At 63.5% G+C, this 19788-nt stretch overlaps 2 protein-coding genes across 2 annotated transcripts in view; both read right to left on the reverse strand.

Moving 5' to 3' along the window:
* Positions 1–11641: 11641 nt before the first annotated feature.
* On the reverse strand, positions 11642–16223 carry RABAC1 (Rab acceptor 1; the record flags this gene model as incomplete). The annotated part of the gene is made up of 6 exons (XM_084614018.1): positions 11642–12154; positions 12679–12780; positions 13181–13278; positions 13706–13918; positions 15914–16009; positions 16135–16223. 6 exons carry the CDS (start codon positions 16221–16223, stop codon positions 12066–12068), a joined length of 687 nt encoding a protein of 228 aa, XP_084470144.1. The 3' UTR covers positions 11642–12065.
* Positions 16224–18622: 2399 nt separating this feature from the next.
* CNFN (cornifelin) overlaps positions 18623–19788 on the reverse strand; it is a 38600-nt gene continuing 37434 nt past the window's right edge. Inside the window, exons 4-5 of the mRNA XM_084614029.1 lie at positions 19555–19691; positions 18623–18842 (exon numbers count right to left, since the gene is read on the reverse strand). Coding sequence (XP_084470155.1) covers positions 18753–18842; positions 19555–19691 — 227 coding nt within the window. The 3' untranslated portion in view covers positions 18623–18752. The remainder of the gene's footprint in view (positions 18843–19554; positions 19692–19788) is intronic.

Below are 19788 nucleotides of genomic sequence, written 5' to 3' on the forward strand. Positions count from 1 at the left end.
CTCAGTTTCCCTGGGTGCTGCGGGTTTAACGAGGGGAGGGGAGAGGGAGTTTGTGGGGACACAGGGCCAGCGAGGGAACTTGGGGCGCCGGCCAATGGCCTGGAGAATGGAGACCCCAGCGACTGGGGACCTGGGGACCCGGAGTCCAGCTCGGGAGTCGCAGCCAGTTCGGCCAGTGGGAGGACAAGGGGCTGCGGGGACCCCGGTGACCAGAGCAGCCGGGTCCAGCCAGAGGACAGAAGAGGGGAGAGGGGGCCCAGGCAACCTGTTTACCGGGAGAGGAGACAATGGACAGAGGGGGGGCTTGGGGCCGGTGATAGCAGATGCCCAGCAGGGAAGCAGGGGGGCTCGGGGCTAGAGGGAGGGGGCAGGCAGAGCCAACCTGGATGCAGCGGAGACTGGGCTGTGATGGGGGAGGCCAGGCTGAGGCCGGAGAGTTTCCTGTGCTGGGTTCAGACGCTCACTAACCCCCCCTGTGTTACTATCCCGGGGTCCCCGGGCGATGATCTGGAACTGCTCCCCACGAAGCCAGGCAGGACTCTGGGGGAGTCTCCTCTCTGGGAGCAGCCTGTCTGCAGGACACACAGCTCCCCCGGCTCCACCTTCCTGGGTCTGACCTCGGAGCCTTCAGCCTCCTCTGCCCCTCCCTGCCCTTCCCCCAGCGAGTCCACTCAGGCGGGGTCCTGGGGGGGCCAGAGGGTCCTGCACCCCAACTCCGCAGTCAGACGTGACTCTCAGCCAGCCAGTAAAACAGAAGGTTTATTAGACGACAGGAACATGGTCTAACACAGAGCTTGTAGGTGCGGAGAACAGGACCCCTCAGCTGGGTCCATTTTGGGGGGCAGGGAGCCAGACAACCACGTCTGCACTTCACTCCATGTCCCAGCCAGCCCCAAACTGAAACTCTCTCCAGCCCCTCCTCCTCTGGGCTTTGTCCCTTTCCCGGGCCAGGAGGTCACCTGATTCCTTTGTTCTCCAACCCTTCAGCTCTCACCTCGCAGGGGGGAAGGGCCCAGGCCATCAGTTGCCAGGAGACAGAGTGTCGACCCTGGCCCTTTGCTCTGCAACAATTACACCCCCTTATCCCACCCCCTAGATACTTAAGAACTGCCTAGGGGAAACTGAGGCACTCCTACAGTATTCAGAGGAAACATTAAGAACCGTCCCACTTCATCACAGTTACGCTGGCTGAGAGTCGCTCAGAGAACAGGGGGCATTATTCCCTCTGGGAGTAGGAGCCCCGGGCCTCCAGAGCGAGGGGACTCCCTGAGGGGCTCTGTGATGCAGCAGGGAGCAGGGAGGATTGACCTGGGGATGTCGCAGGGAGTTTTACTGGGACTGTCTGCATGGGGGATGGGATCTCAGGGGGAGACTTCGCTGGAGGGACGATACCTGAGCCTGTCACCTGAGCCCAGGAGCGGGGTTGGGTCCAGGTGACACCTTCTGCCGGGTGAAACTGGACAAAGGCTGGAGGAGGAGCCCCGGGGGCGGGGGGGGGCTGGGTGAGACGGCTGGAGCGGGTCTGAGTTTGGAGCTGGCTGGGGAGACGGGGGGAGGCCCAGAACTGGGGTCTGGGCTCCCTGACCCCCAAGATGGACCTGACTGAGGGGTCCTGTTTCCTGTACCGACAAGCTCTGTTCGGGATTGTTCCTGTCGTCTGATAAACCTTCTGTGTTACTGGCTAGCGGAGAGTCTGGGTGAATCGCAGGAAGTGGGGGGCAGGGCCCTGACTCCCCCACACTCCATGACAGGCCCACGGCAGAGACAGGCAGGCTAAGGCTCCGAGAGGTGCGGCTCCAGGAGGTGGAGGGGCTGGACCCCTGGGAGAAGGTGGACCCCCAAGAAGGTCTGTCGTGCTGAATGGGGTTCCCCCCACGGACTGCACGGGGCCAAGAGTGGGCACGACCTCGGAGTCCGTGACAGACGTATCATTCCACAGTATGCATCCGATGACGTGAGCTGTAGCTCACGAAAGCTCAGATAAATTGGTTAGTCTCTAAGGTGCCACGAGTCCTCCTGTTCTTTTTGCGGATACAGACTAGCACGGCTGTTACTCTGAAACCTGTCATTATGCAAGGCCCTGCATTTAGCCGTATGGAGTGGAAATCTATCAACTGCATGAAAAAACTCGTACAGATTCAGACAGACATCATCTTCCTCTGCAAATGTAAACAGATGGACATCGTACCAAAAGGACTGAAGGTAAAAAATCCATTACAATCTACACACCACACAGACTATGCTGACAGCTCGTGTCACACGGTCTCAAAGAAACTGCGGAATCACCTGATCAACATCCTCTACAGCAAACAGGGAAAGGTTAAGAAGGAGCTCTCAGAACTGGATACTCTCATAAAAACCCAACCTTCCACACAAACTTCCTCGTGGCTGGACTTCACAAAAACTAGACAAGCCATTTACAACACACACTTTGCTTCTCTACGAAAGAAAAAGGACACTAAACTATCTAAACTACTGCATGCCACAAGGGGCCACAGCAATGGTTCCCTCAACCCACCCAGCAATATTGTTAACCTATCCAACTATACTCTCAGCCCAGCAGAAGCAGCTGTCCTATCTCGGGGCCTCTCCTTCTGCCCCTCCACCCCCACGAACATGATACAGTTCTGTGGGGACCTGGAATCCTATTTTCGACGTCTCCGACTCAAGGAATATTTCCAACACACCTCTGAACAACATACTAATCCACAGAGGCCTCCCTACCAACATTACAAAAAGAAGGATTCTAGGTGGACTCCTCCTGAAGGTCAAGACAGCAGACTGGACTTCTACATAGAGTGCTTCCGCCGACGGGCACGGGCTGAAATTGTGGAAAAGCAGCATCACTTGCCCCATAACCTGAGCGGTGCGGAACACAATGCCATCCACAGCCTCAGAAACAACTCTGACATCATAATCCAAAAGGCTGACAAAGCAGGTGCTGTTGTCATCATGAATAGGTCGGAATATGAACAAGAGGCTGCTCGGCAGCTCTCCAACACCACTTTCTACAAGCCATTACCCTCTGATCCCACTGAGAGTTACCAAAAGCAACTACAGCATTTGCTCAAGAAACTCCCTGAAAAAGCACAAGAAGAAATCCGCACAGACGCACCCCTGGAACCCCGACCTGGGATATTCTATCTACTACCCAAGATCCATAAACCTGGAAATCCTGGGCGCCCCATCATCTCAGGCATTGGCACCCTGACAGCAGGATTGTCTGGCTATGTAGACTCCCTCCTCAGGCCCTACGCTACCAGCACTCCCAGCTACCTTCGAGACACCACTGACTTCCTGAGGAAACTACAATCCATCGGTGATCTTCCTGATAACACCATCCTGGCCACTGTGGATGTAGAAGCCCTCTACACCAACATCCCACACAAAGATGGACTACAAGCCGTCAGGAACAGTATCCCCGATAATGTCACGGCTAACCTGGTGGCTGAACTTTGTGACTTTGTCCTTACCCATAACTATTTCACATTTGGGGACAATGTATATCTTCAAATCAGCGGCACTGCTATGGGTCCCCGCATGGCCCCACAGAATGCCAACATTTTTATGGGTTTCAGAGTAGCAGCCATGTTAGTCTGTATCCGCAAAAAGAACAGGAGTACTTGTGGCACCTTAGAGACTAACCAATTTATTTGAGCATAAGCTTTCGTGAGCTACAGCTCACTTCATCGGATGCATACCGTGGAAACTGCAGCAGGCTTTATATACACACAGAGAATATGAAACAATACCTCCTCCCACCCCACTGTCCTGCTGGTAATAGCTTATCTAAAGTGATCATCAGGTGGGCCATTTCCAGCACAAATCCAGGTTTTCTCACCCTCCACCCCCCCCCCACAATTTCACTCTCCTGCTGGTGATAGCCCATCCACAATTTTTATGGCTGATTTAGAACAACGCTTCCTCAGCTCTCGTCCCCTAACGCCCCTACTCTACTTGCGCTATATTGATGACATCATCATCATCTGGACCCATGGAGAAGAAGCCCTTGAGGAATTCCACCATGATTTCAACAATTTCCATTCCACCATCAACCTCAGCCTGGTCCAGTCCACACAAGAGATCCACTTCCTGGACACTACAGTGGGTCACATAAACACCACCCTATACCGGAAACCTACTGACCGCTATTCCTACCTACATGCCTCCAGCTTTCATCCAGACCACACCACACAATCCATCGTCTACAGCCAAGCTCTGCGATACAACCGCATTTGCTCCAAGCCCTCAGACAGAGACAAACACCTACAAGATCTCTGTCAAGCTTTCTTACAACTACAGTACCCACCTGCTGAAGTGAAGAAACAGACTGACAGAGCCCGAAGAGTTCCCAGAAGTCACCTACTACAGGACAGGCCCAACAAAGAAAATAACAGAACGCCACTAGCCGTCACCTTCAGCCCCCAACTAAAACCTCCCCAACGCATCAAGGATCTACAACCTATCCTGAAGGACGACCCAACACTCTCACAGATCTTGGGAGACAGGCCAGTCCTTGCCTACAGACAGCCCCCCAACCTGAAGCAAATACTCACCAACAACCACATACCACACAACAGAACCACTAACCCAGGAACTTATCCTTGCAACAAAGCCCGTTGCCAACTCTGCCCACATATCTATTCAGGGGACACCATCACAGGGCCTAATCACATCAGCCACACGATCAGAGGCTCGTTCACCTGCACATCCACCAATGTGATCTGTGCCATCATGTGCCAGCAATGCCCCTCTGCCATGTACATTGGTCAAACTGGACAGTCTCTACGTAAAAGAATAAATGGTCACAAATCAGATGTCAAGAATTATAACATTCATAAACCAGTCGGAGAACACTTCAATCTCTCTGGACACGCGATTACAGACATGAAAGTTGCGATATTACAACAAAAAAACTTCAAATCCGGACTCCAGCGAGAGACTGCTGAATTGGAATTCATTTGCAAATTGGATACAATTAACTTAGGCTTGAATAGAGACTGGGAGTGGCTAAGTCATTATGCAAGGTAGCCTATTTCCCCTTGTTTTTTTCTCTCCCCCCCCCCGACGTTCTTGTTAAACGCTGGATTTGTGCTGGAAATGGCCCCCCTTGATTATCATACACATTGTAAGGAGAGTGATCACTTTAGATAAGCTATTACCAGCAGTGGGGTGGGGAGAGAAAACCTTTTGTAGTGATAAACACCCATTTTTTCATGGTTTGTGTGTATAAAAAGATCTTCTGTATTTTCCACGGTATGCATCCGATGAAGTGAGCTGTAGCTCACAAAAGCTCATGCTCAAATAAATGGGTTCGTCTCTAAGGGGCCACAAGTCCTCCTTTTCTTTTTGCGAATACAGACTAACACGGCTGATACTCTGAAACCTGTCATTTGAAAACTTGTAATCTGCTTGTCATGGAGTCTGGGGTTCTCTGGCTTTTTGTCCCCAACCACAGCCTCAGGTCGGGTGGACACTGATCATACAGTTGCTCCAGTACGATCAGTTTAACCAGGTCCTCCTTCATCTGGGCCCCATTCACCCACTTGTGGACGTAACCCTCCATGCGGAGGATCAGTCCAGATACGTGACCTCAGGGGTTTTACGCTGACTCCGGAACCTTCTCCAGTACATCACAGAGTCGGCCCAAACTCACGGAGCAGGGCCTGCTTGAACAGTTCATAGTCCCCTGCCTCCGGCCCTGTCATCCGGCTGTACACCTCCACGGCTTTGGGGTCCAGTAAGGGGGTGAGAAACCGGAGCCTGTCTGCAGGGTCAACCCTGTGCAGCTCACAGGCATTCTCAAAGGCCGTCAGGAAGCTATCTATGTCCTCCCCCTCCTTCCGCTGGGCCAGGAGGCACTTATCAAAGCTCCTTGCAGTCCTGGGTCCCCCGTCACTCTCCGCTGTGAGGATCCCCTGCTGGCTGTGGGGGTCACGGTGCCCCCTGGTATTCACTGGGCTCCTTCCAGCCCCTCCCCAGGCATAGGGAGGAGGGGCCTCGGAGTGCCCTTGGCATCCCAGCCAGGACAGACAGGGACCAGCTCCTCCCAGGGATCCTCCTCCTCCAGCTGGGCAATCAGCTGTTCTTTGGTGGACCTCCCTACGCGCAGGCCCCTCTGCCTGCATGGCCGACCAGGTCCCTCATAAGGTGATGGTTATACATCTTCCTGCTGTCCCAAGTGGCTGTGGACTCGCAGGCCTGTGCGCTCTCAGCTCCCCACGGTTTCCAGGAAGAACCCCTCGTGTGCCAGCCCTTCTCCAGGTCACCACCTCTCTCCAGGGGGCAACAAACTTCTCCGCCCCTGGAACCGCTCACCAGGGGCGCCCCGTTCCTGCAACAGTCCTTCTCTCTCCCAGGGCCAAGCCGCAGACTTCTCCGCCCCTGAGACTGCTCACCACAGTCCCCAGGGGGACCCCATTACTGCACAGTCCTTCTCGCTGGTCACACACTCCCAGGGGTTAACCGCCCCCCGAAACTGCTCCTCTCTGAGCCATCAGCACGCCTGGTCCTCGTCAATCCCCCTTCGTTTTACTGCTCCCCAGTCACTTACTGCAGGAAGCACCATCCGCAGGGTCAGTACATTCCACCGCCGCCACCAGTTGTCACGGAGCGTGGGGGAGTCGGCGCCCTGCACCCCTCTTCCTGGGATTCACCGTGACTCTCCGCCAGCCAGTAAAACAGAAGGTTTATTAGACGACAGGAACACAGCCCAAAACAGAGCTTGTAGGTACAGACAACAGGACCCCTCAGTCAGGTCCATCTTGGGGAGTGGGGAGCCCAGACCCCAGTGCTGGGCCTTTCTCCATTTCCCCAGCCAGCTCCAAGCTGAAACCCCCTCCAGCGACCTCCCCCAGCCACAGTCTCTGTCTCCTCCAGCCTTTGTCCAGTTTCCCAGGGCAGAAGGTGTCACCTGGCCCCAGCCCCCTCCCGAGCTCAGGAGACAGGCTCAGGTATCGTCCCTCCAGCGAAGCCCCCCTGAGATCCCACCAACGTCCAGTACCAACGCAGCCAGTGCCGGTAAAACTCCCCCGCACCATCCGCAGGTCAATCCTCCTAGCTCCGTCGCCCTGCTGAACATCACTGCCCTGGCAAAGTCTGTCTAGGTGAGGTTATAAGCGTCTGCTGCGTAACGTTGCGGTGACTCCTTCCAGCCTTAGCAAGGCAGGTCCCAACCAGTCCTGCAGCGACACACGTGGGCCCCCAGCCAGGCAGCCATGGGATGGCGCGAACGGGAACTGCTCACTTCATCAGAGGGACAGTTCAACTTGCAGGGCCACAAGCCACAGCCTGGCACCTGCAGCCCAGTCGAAGCATCCACTTTACCTCGCTCCCCCTTCGGCTCTGCCCTGGCCATTGACACCACTCAAGGAACTGAACTGCAGGGTGTGACGAAGTGGGGGCATTTCTTAGTATTTTGCATGAATGCTGTGCGTGCCTCAGTTTCCCTGTGTGCTGTTGTCACAGCGTCCCCGGGCGATGCTCTGGAACTGCTCCCCACGAAGCCCAGCAGGACTCTGGAGAAGTCTCCTCTCTGGGAGTAGCCTGTCTGCAGGACACACAGCTCACCCGGCTCCACCTTCCTGGGTCTGACCTCGGAGCATTCAGCCTCCCCTACCCCTCCGTGCGCTTCCCACAGCGAGTCCACTCAGGCGGGGTCCTGGGGAAGCCAGAGGGTCCTGCCCCACAACTCCGCAGTCAGACGTGGCTCTCAGCCAGCCAGTAACACAGAGGTTTATTAGGAGACAGGAACATGGTCTAACACAGAGCTTGTAGGTGCAGAGAACAGGACCCCTCAGCTGGGTCCATTTTGGGGGGCAGTGAGCCAGACAACCCCATCTGCCCTTCACTCCTCATCCCCAGCCAGCCCCAAACTGAAACTCCCTCCAGCCCCCCCTCCTCTGGGCTTTGTCCCTTTCCCGGGCCAGGAGGTCACCGGATTCCTTTGTTCTCCAACCCTTTAGCTCTCACCTGGCAGGGGGGAAGGGCCCAGGCCATCAGTGGCCAGGAAACAGGATGTCGGCCATTCTCTGTGTCCAGACCCCTGCCCTCTAGGGCTCTGCAACGACCCATACCCCCTTATCCCACAACCTAGATACTTAAGAACTGCCTAGGGGAAACTGAGGCACCCCCACACTGTTCAGAGGAGACATTAAGAACAGTCCCACTTCGTCACAGCTGTGCAGGTAACGTGGGGGTGGGGTGGGGTTGTTGTTGCAGGGGACCAGGTGTGACTTTGCCTAGCAGCCGGGACCCCGGACACCGGCCTAGAGATGGGGGACCCAGCAATTGGTGACGGGGAGGCCCAGCCCAGCTTGGGAGCCAGCCGGTTCTGGCTGGGGAAGGACACAATGGGCTGCCAGAGGGGAACAAAGGACGGAGGAGAGAGACCCAGTGACCTGTTTATCTGGGACCGAAGACAAAGGACAGCGGAGGGGCTGGTGGGGGAGGGGATTTAGGGGGCTGGGCTGGAGACAAGGAGCAGCCGCAGCCCATGGGGAGCTGGCTGGGGCTGAGACTGGCCAGGTCCCAGGGCCCCGAGAACTGCCCGGGCTGGGTCCAGACCTTCAATAACCCTCCTGAGTGACGCTGACTGGGAGTCCCTGCAGCTAGAGATTGGGGGGGGGGGCACTGCACCCTCTGGGGGTGGGAGCCCCGGGGGCCCAGAGCGAGGGGACTCTGAGGGGGCCCCGGCAGAGCCAGGCTGCTGAGGGCTCGGAGGTGCGGTCCCAGGAGGTGGTGGGGTGCAGGGCTTAAACCCCGAGAGAGAAAGTGGACCCCCAAGAAGGGCTGTTGCACGGGGGGTTCCTCCCAGGGGCCCTACGGAGCCCAGAGAGCCCGGGGGTGGGAGCCCGGGAGGGGGTCCCAGGCTGAAAGGGGACAAGCCTGTGAAACGTACGGGCCCGTGCAGGGAGACCAGGTCACGCGCGCGGCGGAGCAGCTGGCCCGGTACTCCTTGATCTGCCCCGGGGCCCAGGCCTCATGGCTGGCATCCGTCGCCCCGGGGTTACCGCAGGGCTCCGTGTTTCCCTCTTAGCCCCCCGGACTGGCTCGCGGGGGGGGGGGAGCTGCAGCAGGGACACCCAGGCTGGGGCAGGATCGTTCCCCTTGGACAGACTTTCTGGGGCTGGCTGGGGGCACCCAGAGGTGTACTGCAGGGGTGGCTCTAGTCACGGCAAGGGGGCCACGCGTGGGGGGGGTGATTCCCTGCCTGCCCTGACAGCGGGGCCATTTCATGGGGGGGGGGGCAGAACTTTAACCACGATTCCAGCGGCTGCTCAGGCACCTGGAAACTCTTGGGTTTTGGCAGATGACTTAGAAATCTCTGAGCGGAGCCAGGGGCTCACGCCTCTCTGGAGAGAGAAAATGAACTGAAGCGGAGCCCGGCCAGCGGCACGCGAACCCGTCCTGGCAGGCCTGGGCACGTCACTCCGGGGACCCTGGGTTGGGTTATAATTGCCACTCAGAGACGCCCATCTCGTCTGACCCCTGGCACCCCCCCCTCCGGCACCGGACCCCGACCTCCGGCACCGGACCCCGACCTGCGGCGGAGTCACGGATGGCCCCAACCGCCGGGTTACAGACTCAGGCGACGGACGCTTCCCCATGGACACGAGTTTAAAGCTGCCCGCGACCCGGGCCCCAGTGCAGAGGAAGGTGAAAACCCGCCGGGGTCTCTGCCATCTCTCCGGGGCAGAATTCCTTCCCAGCCCCAAGCTTGGTGACCAGTTGGACCCTGAGCGTGTGGGCGAGACCCACCAGCTGGCCACGGGGGAAAGGATTCGCTGGGGTAATGCAGAGCCCTCCCCAGCTCGCGTCCATCCCCAGCCCTTGGGGAGCTTTGCTCCAGGAGCCGCTGATGGGCCACACGCCAGCCCTGCCATCAGCTCGTCACGCTCCGTCCCGAAGCCAGTTCGGGGTTTTTTCCCCACTGCTCCAGAACATCCCTCCTCCGACGGGTCGAACCTTCCCTCAGCCCAGGCCTAAACTCGTTGGCCAGTTTATATCCCTTTGTCCTCTTCCCTCGTGGCGTTCATCCCTCCGATGCATCTACAGAGAGCGAGCCGAGCTCCCCGCAGCCTGCGGCTGGTCAGGCTAAACCAGCCGAGCTCTTCGCGTCTCCTCTCAAGGTCGGTTTTCCAGTCCTGGGATCATCCTAGTGGCCCTTCTCTGCCCGTCCCAGCTTGAATTCATCTTCCTTACACACGGGAGCCCAGCACCGCACCCACTGTTCCAGATGAGTCTCCCCAGGGCCTCGTACGAACACCTCCCTGTCCCCACTGGAAATCCTGCGCCTGGTGCACCCCACGATGGCATTAGCCCTTTTCACGGCCGCATCACACTCACAGCTCAGTCAGCCTGCGATCAGCGACACACCCAGGTGTTTCTCCTCCTCGGCCCCTCCAACTGACACGGCCCCAGCTTAGAGCAAAACATTCTTGTTGTTCGTCCCTAAATACAGGCCTAAATGCAGGACTTTTCCCTGTTCAATCTCATCCTCTTTCCGTTACTCCAGTTTACAAGGTTGTCCAGCTCATCTTGTGCAATACTCCGATCCTCCCCCGCACCGCCAATGCCTCCCCACTCTCTGCCATCTGCAAATTTGATTAGCCCATTCCCACACTTTGGGCCAAGGTCAGTAATGAAAACGCGAAATAAGGTTGGTCCCAGAGGGATCCCTGAGGAGCTTCGCCAGTTGCCTGCCTCCAGCCTGGCCGTTCCCCTTTCAGTGCGACCCGTTGTTGTCTCCAGTTCCTTACCCACCTTCCCAGTCTCAGATTAATCCCCGGCTTCTCCAGGGTAACCGACAGCCTCTCGCCCGGAAGCGTCCCAAGCGCCGTCTGACTGCAGGGGGCCTGGAGCGACGGCATTTCCTCCCCCCGAGACCCCCGCGCTCAGCTCCGCGAACGACGCCAGCGACCGTCACAGCTCGAATCCCGCCACCGAAACCACCGGACAAAGACCGACGCTCCCTCTCCGCATTTCCGCGACTCCCTCTCTGCCGGTCCCCGAGCTTGGAACGGCTCCTCCCACGTCAGGACCCCCCTGCGGGCCCTCTGGCCTGGGGATCACCTGGTCACCCACAGGTCTGGCCCCTGGCTGCATCGTGCGCTCAGGCTGCCTGTCTGAGGGTTGCGTCGGGGGCCCCCCACGTCCCCCCAGCTCCGCCATGAGCACGAGGCACCGGCTCCTGCGGACAAGGCTGGGGCTGTGAATCTGTGGGGGTCACCCTGGCTGCAATGCATGTGGCTGGTCGGGGGCCCACATGGGTAGTGGGGGGGCCTTGCGGCCGGCCGAGCAGGGTAACAGGCACCCCCGGCTGGGGAATGAAGGGGTCACCGTGGTTCAATGGGCCAGACTGGACCTGGGGAACCTCTTGTGCCCCCGACTGCCCCCAGCCCCTCACTCCCGCTGCCCTCAGGCCCAGCCCCACCTGCCCAGCCCCCAGGCTACGCCCCAGGAGGCATCACGGCCCCCCGCCAGGGTTTGCACGCGGCTCTGAAGACAATTCAGGGGGTTTCCACAGGGGCCGGGGCCCCAAAGCCAAGGGAGGGACAGGTCTCTTGGGGGCACTGGACGGGCGCAGGGGGACCCATTTGCTGCCCCCCCCGCGCACTCCCAACCCCACATGGCAGCCAGCTCCACTCCCCAACACTGCCTTTAATGGGGAAAGACACAGACACAGAGTCACTCCTGGGGGTGAAATGGGGGGCGGGGTGACCCCAGCCCGGGCAGCAGTGCGGGAAGCCCAGGGTCAAATTGACAGTGTGAGGAAACGGGGGACCGTGAAAGCGACACCCTGGTCCGGAGCAGGACCCCTACAGTGGGGGACTTTGGGGGCTGGGGAACTCTAGAAGAGGGGAGCCCAGAAAGGGAGAAGTGGGGGGATCCGGGGAGCGGGGATGTCTGAGAGGTTGGTAGAAATGGCAGCAAAGAGTGACCATGATCTGGCGGGTCCCTGCCCCCCCAGGGGGTGCTGCCAGAAGGGGGACTGGCAAGGGGGCCCCAGAAGCCCAGCAGGTGCTGCCAGAAGAGGGGCTGGCAAGGGGGCCCCAGAACCCCCATCACACGGGCTCCATCTGCAGCTCGTCAGCCTCCCCTGACTCCAGCTCATGGAAGGCAGCGTGGGAGCCGATCACCACCAGGGTGGCACCTGCCGGGGGCGACAGAGAGACGGGGGTATCAGAGAGACAGCGACACCGTCCCCCCACTGCCCGCCATAGACCCCCAGCTCCGCCTGCCCTCCCCCGCTGCCCCCCATAGACCCCAGCTGCCCCAGCTCCGCCTCCCCTCCCCCACTGCACCCCATATATGGCCCAGATTTCCAGCCCCTCTCCTCCTGCTGTTGCATCTCAGCTCCTCAGCCCCTCCCGCTCTGCACCCCAGTTCCATAGCCCCTCTGCCACCAGCCCTCCCCAGTGCCCCCAACCCCCCCTCCTCCCCCCCAGCTGCCCCTCAATCCCCCTCCCTCTGCTGCACCCCGCACCCCAGTCAATCTGCCCCCCAAACCTCCCCCACTGACCCCCCGACTGCCTGGAGAGGAACAGCCCACGGGGGGGTGTCTCCCCTCCCCCACACTGAGCTCTTTCTGCAGGGTCTGTGCCCCAAACGCCCCCCTGACAAGCCTCCACAGGCAGCAGCTGATGGGGGCTGGGAAGGGGGGAGGGGGTCACTCACCCAGCACCCAGAAGACGGCAGATCCGGCCCCCGCCAGCCAGAAGAAGGGGAAGGAGACGCCCCCAGCCAGGCCGTACTGGTGAGCCGTGCTGAGCTCCCGGCCTGGGGGGGAGAGAGAGAAAGGGGGGCTGAGGGGGAGCCCAGACAGTCCCCCCAAGGCAGCCCCCGACCCTGGGGCCGGATGGGAGCCGGAGCCCCCTGGAGGGGACGGGCTCTGAGACCCCGCAAGCCAGCCCCCCACCCTGGGGCCGGATGGCAGCTGGCGCCCCCAGAGGGGTGGGCCCGGGCCCCCGCAAGCCAGCCCCCCACCCTGGGGCCGGATGGCAGCTGGCGCCCCCAGAGGGGTGGGCCCGGGCCCCCGCAAGCCAGCCCCCCACCCTGGGGCCGGATGGCAGCTGTCGCCCCCAGAGGGGTGGGCCCGGGCCCCCGCAAGCCAGCCCCCCACCCTGGGGCCGGATGGCAGCTGGCGCCCCCAGAGGGGTGGGCCCGGGCCCCCACTCACCGAACAGCACCAGGCGGGACTGCTGGGTTCGCAGGTAGATGAGGTAACAGGCCCCGAAGAAGACAGCCAGCGCCACGAGGAGCAGGGGGGAGGTGATCCTGGGGGGGAAGGGCAGAGGGTTGGGGGGGCCATAGCCTCCATACGCTGTCCCCCCTGGCTTACCCATGTTCCCTCGTTTCACCCCCCCCATCACTGTCATGTACAGACCTCCCCAGCTCCTGCCTGCCCATCCGAGAGGCCCCCCGCCCCCAGGCTCAGCCCCCCCGGCAGCCTTCGCAGAACCAGCCGATTCCAGGGCCCCCCCCGGCCCCCTTCCACCAGCGCCCCTGGGCCCTGATCCACCTGCCCCGCCCCCCTGCACCCCATCCACTGCCCCCTGCCCCGGTCCACCTGCCCTGCCCCCCGCTGCCCCCGTCCACTGCCCCCTGCCCCTGGTCCACCCTCCACTGCCCCCCTGCCCCGGGCCCTGGTCCACCTGCCCTGCCCCCCGCCGCCCCCGTCCACTGCCCCCTGCCCCCGGCTCACAGGCAGTAGAGGACGAGGCCCAGGAAGACGAGGACGTAGTTGCTCTGGAAATACTCCACGTTCCGCGCCAGGCGCTGGCAGACCTCCCCCACGTTCCGGGGCTTCCCGAACCGGCGCTGGTCCGCGAAGGTGGCCCAGGGGCGCAGGGCGGCCCGACGCTGCTCCAGCCACTTCTTGGCGGGGCCCTGGGGCAGCAGGGCCGGGATGGAGATCCTGGGGCCGGGGGGAGAGACGGGGCCCCTGAGAGTCAGAGCGCCCCCCATGGGGCCCCCTACTGAGCCGCCAGCCCCGCCCCACGCCCCACGGCGCCCCTACTGAGCCCCCAGCCCCGCCCCACGGCGCCCCCTACTGAGCCCCCACCCCCGCTCCCCGCCCCACGGCGCCCCCTACTGAGCCCCCAGCCCCGCTCCCCGCCCCACGGCGCCCCCTACTGAGCCCCCACCCCCGCTCCCCGCCCCACGGCGCCCCTACTGAGCCCCCAGCCCCGCTCCCCGCCCCACGGCGCCCCTACTGAGCCCCCAGCCCCGCCCCACGGCGCCCCCTACTGAGCCCCCAGCCCCGCTCCCCGCCCCACGGCGCCCCTACTGAGCCCCCAGCCCCGCCCCACGGCGCCCCCTACTGAGCCCCCACCCCCGCTCCCCGCCCGACGGCGAACCTACTGAGCCCCCAGCCCCGCTCCCCGCCCCACGGCGCCCCTACTGAGCCCCCACCCCCGCTCCCCGCCCCACGGCGCCCCCTACTGAGCCCCCAGCCCCGCTCCCCGCCCCACGGCGCCCCCTACTGAGCCCCCAGCCCCGCTCCCCGCCCCACGGCGCCCCTACTGAGCCCCCACCCCCTCTCCCCGCCCCACGGCGCCCCCTACTGAGCCCCCAGCCCCGCTCCCCGCCCCACGGCGCCCCCTACTGAGCCCCCAGCCCCACCCCACGCCCCATGGCAGCCCCTACTGAGCCACCAGCCCCGCCCCACAGCGCCCCCATGGCGCCCCCTACTGAGCCGCCAGCCCCGCTCCCCGCCCCACCGTGCCCCTACTGAGCCCCCAGCCCCACCCCACACCCCATGGCAGCCCCTACTGAGCCGCCAGCCCCGCCCCACGGCGCCCCCTACTGAGCCCCCAGCCCCGCTCCCCGCCCCACGGCGCCCCCTACTGAGCCCCCAGCCCCGCCCCCCGCCCCACGGCGCCCCCTACTGAGTCCCCAGCCCCGCCCCCCGCCCCACAGCGCCCCCTACTGAGCCCCCACCCCCGCTCCCCGCCCCACGGCGCCGCCTACTGAGCCCCCACCCCCGCTCCCCGCCCCACGGCGCCCCCTACTGAGCCCCCAGCCCCGCTCCCCGCCCCACGGCGCCCCTACTGAGCCCCCACCCCCGCTCCCCGCCCCACGGCGCCCCTACTGAGCCCCCAGCCCCGCTCCCCGCCCCACGGCGCCCCTACTGAGCCCCCACCCCCGCTCCCCGCCCCACGGCGCCCCCTACTGAGCCCCCACCCCCGCTCCCCGCCCCACGGCGCCCCCTACTGAGCCGCCAGCCCCGCTCCCCGCCCCACCGTGCCCCTACTGAGCCGCCAGCCCCGCCCCACGGCGCCCCCTACTGAGCCCCCAGCCCCGCTCCCCGCCCCACGGCGCCCCCTACTGAGCCCCCAGCCCCGCCCCCCGCCCCACGGCGCCCCCTACTGAGCCCCCAGCCCCGCCCCCCGCCCCACGGCGACCCTACTGAGCCCCCAGCCCCGCTCCCCGCCCCACGGCGCCCCTACTGAGCCCCCACCCCCGCTCCCCGCCCCACGGCGCCCCCTACTGAGCCCCCACCCCCGCTCCCCGCCCCACGGCGCCCCTACTGAGCCCCCAGCCCAGCCCCGCCCCACGGCGCCCCCTACTGAGCCCCCAGCCCCGCCCCCCGCCCCACGGCGCCCCTACTGAGCCCCCAGCCCCGCCCCACGGCGCCCCCTACTGAGCCCCCAGCCCCACCCCACGCCCCACGGCGCCCCCTACTGAGCCCCCAGCCCAGCCCCCCGCCCCACGGCGCCCCCTACTGAGCCCCCAGCCCCGCCCCCCGCCCCACGGCGCCCCTACTGAGCCCCCAGCCCCGCCCCACGGCGCCCCCTACTGAGCCCCCAGCCCCACCCCACGCCCCACGGCGCCCCCTACTGAGCCCCCAGCCCAGCCCCCCGCCCCACGGCGCCCCCATCACCGCGCTGGGGCGGTCGCAGCTCCCTACTTGGTGCCGGGGGGTCCCGCAGCCTCGCGCTCGGCGGGCGGGGTGAAGGGATGCTCCGAGCCGGCTTTCCCGGCCATGGCGCTCGGCGCCCGGGGGCTGCGGAGAGAGGGGGGGCAGGACGTGAGACCAGGCGCCGCCCCCGGGGGCCCGGGCGGGGGGAGGATGCAGGGGGGAGGCGGGACTGGTGCATCCCGGGTTGCCATGGCGACGGCTGCCCTCACCTGCCCTGGTCCCGCGCGGCCGGCGCCCCGCGACGTGGCAACCGGGGCGGGGGGGGCAAAGCGGAACGTTGGGGCGGGGAGCGGTGCATGCCGGGAAATGGAGTCCGGGCAGCAAAGGCTTGTGGGAGGTGGAGTCCAGCTCCCCCCCCACCGAGCCCGTGGGGTGTGGGGGTGTCGGCCCCCCCAGGCCTATGCTGGGGCGAATCGGGGCGTGGTCTCGGGGACGAGCTATGGGGCCTGGGGCGGCCATGGGGGGCTCAGAGCGCCCCCCCCGCACGGGGCTATGGGGCGCAGTGATGGGGGGCAGGAGGGAGGTTAGAGGGCTTCGGAGTGGGGGGGTGTCAACCCCTTCCTTTATTGGAACGGCTCTTATGCAAATTATTTAATGGCCTCATTTGCATGTATGCAAATAAACGGGCACCGTTGTGACAGCTAGCTCTGGACTTTCCCTGCCAAGCTGCACGTGGATGGGGGGAGAGGCCAGCAGCCTGGACCCCCACAGCTGGCCCCCGCCCCCCATTCCCTGCCTCACGGTGTGGGGGTGCAGAACCTGCATCTGGCTCCTGCTTCCCTGGACAGCCCCCTGCGTAGCCGCCCCGCCCCCACCAAAATGGGGGTGGCCCCTGGGGCCACATGTGTCTGCCCAAGCTGTACAGGAGCAGGGGGCAGAGACCCCCCACCCCTCTGCCTCCTCCCATAGAGAAGGCCAGAAGGGACCATTAGAGCAGCCAGCGTGAGGCCCCCCTGCACCCCATCTATAGTAATGTCACCACTTAATTGCCCCCCATAAGGGTCTGGCTGCAGCAGGAGGGGCCACGAACAAGTCCCAGGGTCCATGGCACGTCCTACGGCCCCAGCCCACCGACAGCGGCTTCGCACCTGGGACCTTGGCGGCCCTTAAAAAATCCAGATGTGCCCATTGCCCGGCAAAAACCTGCAGCACCGTCTGTGAGGGCGCGGCTTCCCCCTTAGCGAGCCCCAGGCGTGTGTGCACTTGTACCCGTAACTTGCTGCCCAGTGCATGTGTGTGCTTCTACCCTTAACTCTCCCCCCAATCTGTGTGTGCCTGTACCCTTAACTTCCTGTGTCTGTGCACGTCCCCTCACCTCCCCCCAGTGTGTGTGCCTGTACCCTTAACTTGCCCCCTTCCTGTGTGTGTGCATCTGTACCCTTAACTCACTTCCCCAGGGTGCACCTGTACCCTTAACTCTCCCCTGTGCGTGCACCTGTACCCTTAACTGCCCCCTGTTTTGTGTGCCTGTACCCTTAACTCCCCCCCCATCTGCATTCACCTGTACTCAGTGGTGAGCTGAAGCCCCAACCGGTTGTTAAATGTAGAAGCCCTTTTAGAACCGGTTGTCCTGTGAGAGCTTCTAAATTTAACCACCCAAAGTGGCGCCTTGGGCACCGGCTCCACGGGTGCTCCAGCCCTGGAGCCCCCACGGGGAAAATTTGGTGGGTACAGAGCCCCCACCGCCAGCCCCCCGCCCCACCCCCAGCTCACCTCCGCTCCCCCTCCCCCTCCTGCCCTGCCCCGCCCGCTCTGCTTCTGACCTGGAGCGGGGGGGGGGGGCGGGCCACCCACACTGCAGCACGTAACCCGGGGGGGGCCCGCAGGGGAACCGCCCGCCCCAGCTCCCCTCCTCCTCCTCCCTCGGCCTGAGCGCGAAGCCGCCACCTGTTTCTCAGCCCCCCCGCCCCCCCCCGGCTTCCTGCCGAAGAGCTGATTCGCGGGAAGCGGGGGGGGGGGCGGAGAAGCAGAGCGGGCGGCGTGTTCAGGGGAGGAGGCCGAGCGGAGGTGAGCTGGGGCCGGGCGGGGAGCTGCCGCTGGGGGCTCCAGCCCCAGAGCGCCCAGGGAGTCAGCGCCTAAGGCACCACTTTTGATGTGATCAGTGGGGGGAGCGGCCGCTCCCCCAGCTATGCTCCCCCGCCCCTAGGAGCCAGAGGGACCTGCCGGATGCTTCCTGGGAGCTGCCCCACGTAAGCACCGCCAGGAGTCCCCACCCCGCCCCCCAGCAGGTCCCTCTGGCTCTTAGGGGCAGGGTGGGCACCCACTATGGTGGCCCACGAGACCCTCCTGTCCGGTTCTGGGGGCAGTCATGGGACAGGGGAGGGGGGTGGATGGGGCAGGGGTCCAGGGGGGGTGTCAAGGAACGCGGGGAGGTTGGATGGGGCAGGAGGCCCTGGGGGCAAGGGTGGGCAACGACCCCCTCGGGGGGTGAGGAGGGAACCCGATGTTAAGATTTTGGCAGCTCATCAGTGCCTGTACCCTTAACTCCCCCCTAGGTGTGTTCACGCCTGTACCCTTAACTCTCCCCATGTAGTGCACTGCAGTTATCTCTGCCCCATATGCCTATTTATCTAATATTTTTCATTCCCCCCCCAGCCACATCCTCCCGCCGCCCCCGAGGATGCGGTGTGTGGGGCCCCACTAATAAACACCGGCTACTGCAAAGAGTTTGGGAGGTTATTTATTGAGGGGGTTTGGGGGTGGGGGCAGGGGCTCCTCCACCGTCCCTGTACTCCTCCCCAGGCAGGGGAAGGGGGGCAAGAGATTTTCTTCCAGCTGCAGCGACAGTTCAGAGCCCTCTAGCCGGAGCCGGGGGTCCCCTGGCCCATCATCTCCGGTGCGACAGCTCCCGGGACAGCTGGCAAAGGCCGCAGGGCCCACAGCAGGCCATGACGAGCCAGTCGTCGCAGATACTGCCCTGTGGGGAGAGAGGGGTTAGCGGGGCAGGCGGGCCCTTCTGGGCACAGATTTATAGGCTATAAGCCAGACGTGCCTGGAAGAGCCGGGCGTTGGCATGAAGTCGTTATGAACGTCACCAACTACCGCCCGGCAGGCAGCGCCCGGCCTCACACAGGCCCTGGTCACGGACCTCGCCACGGGGGACGGGGGGGGTGAAAAGTGGGAAAAGAAATCCTAGCATTGGGAAAACCAGCCAACCCCCCCTCCGCCCCAGCACCGGAGAACCCAGCCCAGCCCCGTGGGAGTTGTCCCAGTGGCTGGTTCCCCACCTGGGGAGGAATTTTCACCTTCTTTCGAGTTGGAATTTGTCCAGCTCTGCACCAACACGGGGGAGCGACAGCGTTGATCTTTCCTGCCGCTTACGTGTGACTCAGTTTCCCTCTTCGGTTACCAGCCTGAGCACACAGGGCTCAGCCCCACGTCCCCAGCATTGGCATTGTTCAGCTAGCAACGGCTGGGCCATGGGCAGACGTGCCCAGGCTGGCTCCATCCGGGGCAGGAGGTTTTACTCCTCACCAGGTCAGTGCCGCTGGCCGAGTGGGGAGGGGGCAGGTGGGGGCTGGGCCCCTGCAGGGCTGGGGTGTTGGCTGGAGAGGCCACACTTAGCTTGAGGGGGAGCGCGCTGGGGTGGAGAAACCCGGCTCTGGTTGGAAACTGCCCCCCGGCCTCACCTCGATGTGGTACCGTTCCCGTACCCCTGTGCGCAGGGCCAGCAGGGTGCCTGGCAGGCAGGGCAGGAGGCAGGACTCGCCGAAGTCCTGGGACACCTGGGAGGCCAGGATGCAGGGCACAAAGGTACCGCAGAGACCTGTGGGGGGGGATTACAGAGCTAAAAACTGGGACCCCCGCCCCCGAGTCTCCCCATAACCCCCACTGGGAACCCCTCCCCCGACATCTCCACCTCA

The sequence above is a fragment of the Lepidochelys olivacea genome (genome assembly GCF_965140295.1).
Source record: "Lepidochelys olivacea isolate rLepOli2 genome assembly, chromosome: 24".
Lineage (NCBI taxonomy): Eukaryota > Metazoa > Chordata > Testudines > Cheloniidae > Lepidochelys > Lepidochelys olivacea.